General features: G+C 41.7%; 1 protein-coding gene across 1 annotated transcript in view; it reads left to right on the top strand.

Moving 5' to 3' along the window:
• Positions 1-265: 265 nt before the first annotated feature.
• Positions 266-6,000, top strand: part of LOC116698234 (inactive dipeptidyl peptidase 10) — a 128,565-nt gene continuing 122,830 nt past the window's right edge. The window contains exon 1 of the mRNA XM_032530044.1: positions 266-572. Coding sequence (XP_032385935.1) covers positions 516-572 — 57 coding nt within the window. The 5' untranslated portion in view covers positions 266-515. The remainder of the gene's footprint in view (positions 573-6,000) is intronic.

Raw genomic sequence — 6,000 nt, 5'->3', positions numbered from 1 at the left:
CAGCTTTCTTTGTCCAGTTCATGCACTGAGTAGCTCCATAAACACGTGACCTTTACCTGGACCAAGCTGTTGTCATATAACAGCTGTTAGGTCAGTGAGAAGAACCCCTTATCCAGTTTGGATTTAGGATTCATTAAAAACCCCAAAACATTTTTTTGGATGGATTATAAACCTTTTATATTTATTTTCAGCGTCCGGCAGCCCCATTGTTGCCAGCCTGTTATGCTCTCTCAGGATTAGTGATGCTAACCTGGTTGTAGCCTCACTCTCGGATGGATGAACACGCGCAGCTGGCGCAGCAGCGGAGCAAGTCTTTACGCGCAGGGCATCATTGGCTGGGACGCCATACGTGTCACAGAGAGGACGGCGAGCCAGTAAACAGCTTCACACGGAGCAGTGAACTAGTTCCAGTCGGCCAGGTCGGTGTGTGGGATTACTCGGAGCGGCAGGTGACCGACCCCGCGGACTGACCGGTGGTTTCTCCCCGCGAGCGGAGCTGTCCACGGGTCGGAAACATGAACCAAAGCGCGGGAGCAGCGCAGCACACCCGCCGCTACTCAAGTGACGACAAGGTAAGACCGGTGCTGCTGGGTCCACTGCACCATGTCCCCTGTCGACCGGACTGCGCCTGATATTCTGACAATTAATACAAGTTGAATGAGCGGAGCTGTTCGTGCGATTAAGGCGAAACTTTCTTCTGTTAATGAGACACTGATCTCTGAGTCAGTGGGCGAATAAAGTTAGAAACTGCAGGGATAAGTTGCAACTAAAGCACGTGGAGGGTGTTGCGTGATTTAGTGACATTAAAAACACCTGATGCGGTGTTGTGTTCCTGCTCGGTGTGAGATGAATGATTTAACGGGCAGCCGGGCAGGATAACGGTGTTCCCGTTGGAGGAAGGACACTCTCTCCTGAGTGCATCACTCGGTGCATGGGATTCTGAATCCTACCGACAGATATGGAAGGGCAGACATTAACATTTAATACCTAACATTGATAATAAATGCATTTACCTAATCTTTCTGTATGTGAAACGACTGGAAACAACGTTGTTGTCAGACTTAACATGTTTTAATGTTGAACTATCCACTATATTATTAACAATAAAATACTGGCAGCAGGTTTCTAAAGGTAGATGCGTAAGGGGGGGGGGTAGAAAACTTTTGGATGGGTGACATTGTTTCATAACTGCAACATTATGGCTGTTCACCATAGGGTTTTAATGTTCCTCAGACTCAACCATCAGTGTAAGCGTGTCAGCATCAGGGGTGGAGCCAGATGTTGGAAACAGCTGGAGCTTAGCCCAAACCTAGTGGGGAGTGGGAGTGGGGGGGGGGGGGGGGGGTGCTCCCAAAGGGACATTCTTTCCCTCTTGATGATTTCAACTCCTGTAACCTTGACAGAATAAACACATAGGCATTTGGCGTAATCAGCATATTTTTATACTACGATGGTGCAGCGTTTACAGAATAAATGGCGATATTTCCCCAGTTATAGAGGATTTGCTCCACTGATTTGCCGTTCCAGTCATAAAGACTGAGGGAAATGACACAAAGTTGAAGTCATTTTAAAATTAAATAAAAAATTTGGGGCTTTTGAGAAAACATTTGGGGATCGAGGGACCACGTGGAACCCCCTCAAATACCCCTGGGGGTCCCCTGAACCCAGTTTGGAAACCACTGTGATAGCACACCAACAACATATCATATTATGTAAGATAAGATAATATCTTTAGTCCCAAAGAACATTGTTGTACCCTCAAAAATGAGGCAAATAGTGGAGTCTACTGATAAAGTCCCGCGGGATTTTGTTCCTTAATTAAAGACATTGTTATACATCTTATAGCTCAGTTTGAAATTCGTGAATTAGAGTCTATTTCCAAACATAACACTGGTGGTTATGTTATCTCAAAGTAATTATGAAAAAAAAAATTGTAAACATCCATGGTGTTTTCCTGGGATATGGGTCACTGTTTTAAATCAGAGATAAATAAAGACAAACAACGGTTAATTTTTACAGATGTTGAGCCAGGTCGCCCATCACCCCAAAAATATTAGTGATGAGTTATAGTCTGATCTGGCATTTCTGAGAGCCTTCATACACATTTTCACACTGTCTTGCCAATTAAACGAAATTCTCAGTTTTGTGGAACGCCATTTACTTTCAAGTTTTCGCCGGGTTTGTATTAATTTGCGAGTTTGGGAGTCATACCACGGTGCTAGTTTGCTTTGCTTCATCATCTTCTTTTTGAGAGGAGCAACGGAGTCTAGAGTCGTCCGTAGGCAAGTCGTAGATTCTACGAATTTATCAATTTGCGAGGGACTCAAGTTAACAAAAAGGTCCTCTGCATGACATTTAGTAAATGTTGGAATATCTTCTTTAAATTTAGCTATAGTAATCAGATCTGTCAGATAGGCATCTAGTGTAGAAGCTTTCATCTAATTTACTATAGTCAGGTGGTAGGAATTCGGAAGTTATTAAAAAATGGTGTGATAATACCGGATTCTGCAAAAATATTATGAAATCCTCAATTTCGATGTCATATACCAGCAGAAGGTCGAGTGTGTGGTTAAAACAGTGCGTGGTCTTATGCACACTCTGACTGAAACTAATTGAATCTAGTAGTGAGTTGAAAGCAATACTGAGACTTTTGATGCTACGACTATTCATTTAGAACAATAACAGCAGACGTGATAGACAGATGGTTTATCTAATCACCAATTAAATCCCTCCAATTCAAGGGATATCTTTCCTTAACAGTTTTCAATGACGGCTTCTCGGATGGTTGTGTTTTAACAAACTCTCTGGTGTGTGCTGCTAGACCCTACTCTGCAAGTTAAAAAAAAGCATTTAGTTTAGTGACGGCAAGTGGTCCCGCCATAGGTGATGAGCTGGGAGTTGACAATGTAAGAATAGCAATATGTCACCAGGATATAGTACTTTGGGGCTGGACTGAATCTGCTTGTGGGGAATCATGCAGATAAGAGGCATATGTCGTGCATTGTGGCAGTAAATGGGGAGTCAGTGAATCAATGGCATCAGCCGCCTCTGTTTTAAATGTAAAGGCAAGACATCTAACCCCTACTGAGAAGTCACTCGGCATGTGTTGGACTGACAGACTAAACCAACCAACAGACTGACATGGCTATTTCTAGAGCCCCACTAATAGTGTGAAATGATACCTTCTCTCAGAGGAACAGGAATTCATTTCAGTCACCTCGGCTATATGTTAAACTCTGTGCGTGTTTCATTACGTCGCTCGTTCTGCAGCCGTTAAAACCAGCTCCAGAAAATGGGAAATGGGGACGACTGTGGTATTGCCCCTGGGGGCTTTGGGAGAGGAATAAATGTGCGTGCGTTGCTGGGGGCTGTCCGGTTGTTCGTTGTCACGCCTCCGCCAGTCTTTCCATTAAACTGAGGAGAGGAGCTGTACAATTTGTCTTTTGGGACTAACAGTTCTTGTAATGACACATTCTGAACAATCTGAATACAATGATTACAGTTTTGTTTTTATCTGTTTGACGCATTTTGTTTCACAATTACGCTGCATAATGCACTACTAAAACCGTTCACTGTTTTCATTATAGTTTCCCTATAATTCCCCTCTCTGACAGGATTTCTTTTCATGTAATTAATGCCTATAAAAGAGCAGCCCTCAATTTTGGAAATTATTCAGAATGATTTAGGTAATAAGTTAAAATATGAAATGATATAACTGCTGTACGTGCTGGGTTTTAAGCCTGGAAACAGGAACAAAATAAATCACCATAAAACATTTGATTCAGCTAAAGAAAAAAACATTTTTCAAAATGGGTAAAAAAGGCAAAGGTAACAGCGAGTTTTACCAAACAGAGACGTCGCTGTTAGGATTGTGGGTAGTGTAGTATTTCTCCATGACATTGCGATTAAAAGTTGTTTTTCCTAAAACGTACAGACTTTTGGCTTCTCCAGGAGCATACGGCACCGTTTCATAACCTCGTATCTCGTGCTCAGTCCATCTGCTTTATTACATTTTATGAACTTTTTTCCCACTAGCACTTAAAATCTATTTTCACATCTACATTAGTGTATGTCCTTTGGTTGGGGTTTTCATATAAGCCGTTACAGGTTTCTACCGCACCCTTACATGTGTTTCTGTATTGTAACAAGCTAAAACTACCTTGGAAGATTTTTACATTATGGCTGGGAATCATAATCCTTATGGAGAAAATGAATGGGATTTTCACATCTAGAGCGACACTGTTAAGCTGATAAACAGTGGTATTGATTTTCTCTTCTAACTCTAGTAAACACCAGTAAGATAAATGATAACCAGATTGTTTACAGTGCTCACAGTGTCACTTCATAATATATGTATAGGTACTGTATATGTATAAATATGTATCAAACAAGTACACTGGTTAATCTCCACAGAGAAGCTCAAATTAAAAGGATTTCCTCAGCCCAAGACGCTAATCACCAACATGTACATTTGTCATGAGCCAAGAAAACCGACAGGTGTAAGAAGAGACATTTACATTCAGCGTGTCAGTGATTTAGAAAGCGATATCCTCCCAGCGGATGATCCGATGCTCTACAAGGACTTACAGACAGAGACTCATTTGTCCCTGTGTGTATATAGCACTTGATGGTCGGACAGTTGTTATTAAATGGGAACCATTATATTACATTGCTTAGATTGCCCAGCAGGAATGTTGTTTTCAATAGCGATATGACACCAGGACATAGTACTTTGGGGCTGGACTGAATCTACTTGTGGGGAATCATGCAGATAAGAGGGACATGTTGTGTTTTTTGCAACAGTGGGTGTTGTGCGCACAGCAAAGTTGGCAGGAAGGTTTGGCTTGGCGCTTCTGTTGTTTTGTCACCTGCTTCTCAACCCTGTCTAGGGGAGGCGGTGAAGGAAAATCCACTCTCAAACACTCAAAGCCTTTTACACTTAGTCCCTTCATGTGTCTTAGGAGGATAGGCTAGCTATCAGAACAGTAAAAAGCCCGAAAAAAAGCATTCAGGACGGGTTGAAATTTGATTTTTTTTAAAACCACTTCCCGAGGTGGTTAGGTTACTTCCATAATCTTAACACCTCCCAACGTTAACATCAGTAAGTGGTCTGTGGAAGTAGCCCCCTACAGGATCTGTTCCTGTGATAAAAACAGCTGAAATCAGCCGTTGTTCTCCCTGTCTGGTTAAAGCGACAGCAACAGGGGCTCCAGGGGCAACACAAAGGATTTTGAAGAAGGTGGACTGAGCTCTCGCGGCCTTTTTCTGATCCCCTGATCAGTTCAATCATTGACTGAATTGTTTGGTTGAGAAAGAGGCATGAGTGCCAGTCAATATCCATCCATACATCCGCTTCGTGAACCACTTCCTTTATTTTCTGAGCGCTCTTGGTTCATAGAAAAACCTGGTTTAAGACCTGTGTTGGTCGATCTTTTGAGTACGCATCGCCGAGACTGTGGAAGCCTCGGCCTCCACTCCTGTTTCTGTGGATCTGTTAAAAACCTAACTATTTTAACAGGTTGACCTGTCTGCATTCTTTATGTATTACTTTGTCATTGGGTGACATATTGGGTGTTTTAAGATGTATCTTTTTGTACGTTTTATGTTAAGCGCTGTGAATAGTGCTCTATCAATACATTTTACTGACTCACTATACTTACATATTCTTCTTTGTTAGCAAATAGCTGCAGGTGCATTACTAGTAGTCGACATTGATGGCATGTAGCCTGGAGAAACCAAGAGAGATGGTTATTAGATTAATGATCTCGCCAACAGAGATGCATATATAGTATATATGTCTTGAATGTCATCTGGTTTTGATCATCTGGATATGACACATTTTTAATAACCTTTGAATCTCTTGCACATCACTCAGCATTTTGTTGCATATCCATACAGCCTTCTTTCCTAAATGTTAAATAGTTATGTGTACATATGTGTAATATGTTCCTGTATTCTTTTTTTTATAATAATGTCCAATATGTTTATCTATGCACCAAC

Source organism: Etheostoma spectabile, chromosome 11, assembly GCF_008692095.1.
Source record: "Etheostoma spectabile isolate EspeVRDwgs_2016 chromosome 11, UIUC_Espe_1.0, whole genome shotgun sequence".
Taxonomy (NCBI): domain Eukaryota; kingdom Metazoa; phylum Chordata; class Actinopteri; order Perciformes; family Percidae; genus Etheostoma; species Etheostoma spectabile.
The sequence above is the reverse complement of the archived record's forward strand: the minus strand, read 5'-3'. Positions and strand labels throughout refer to the sequence as shown.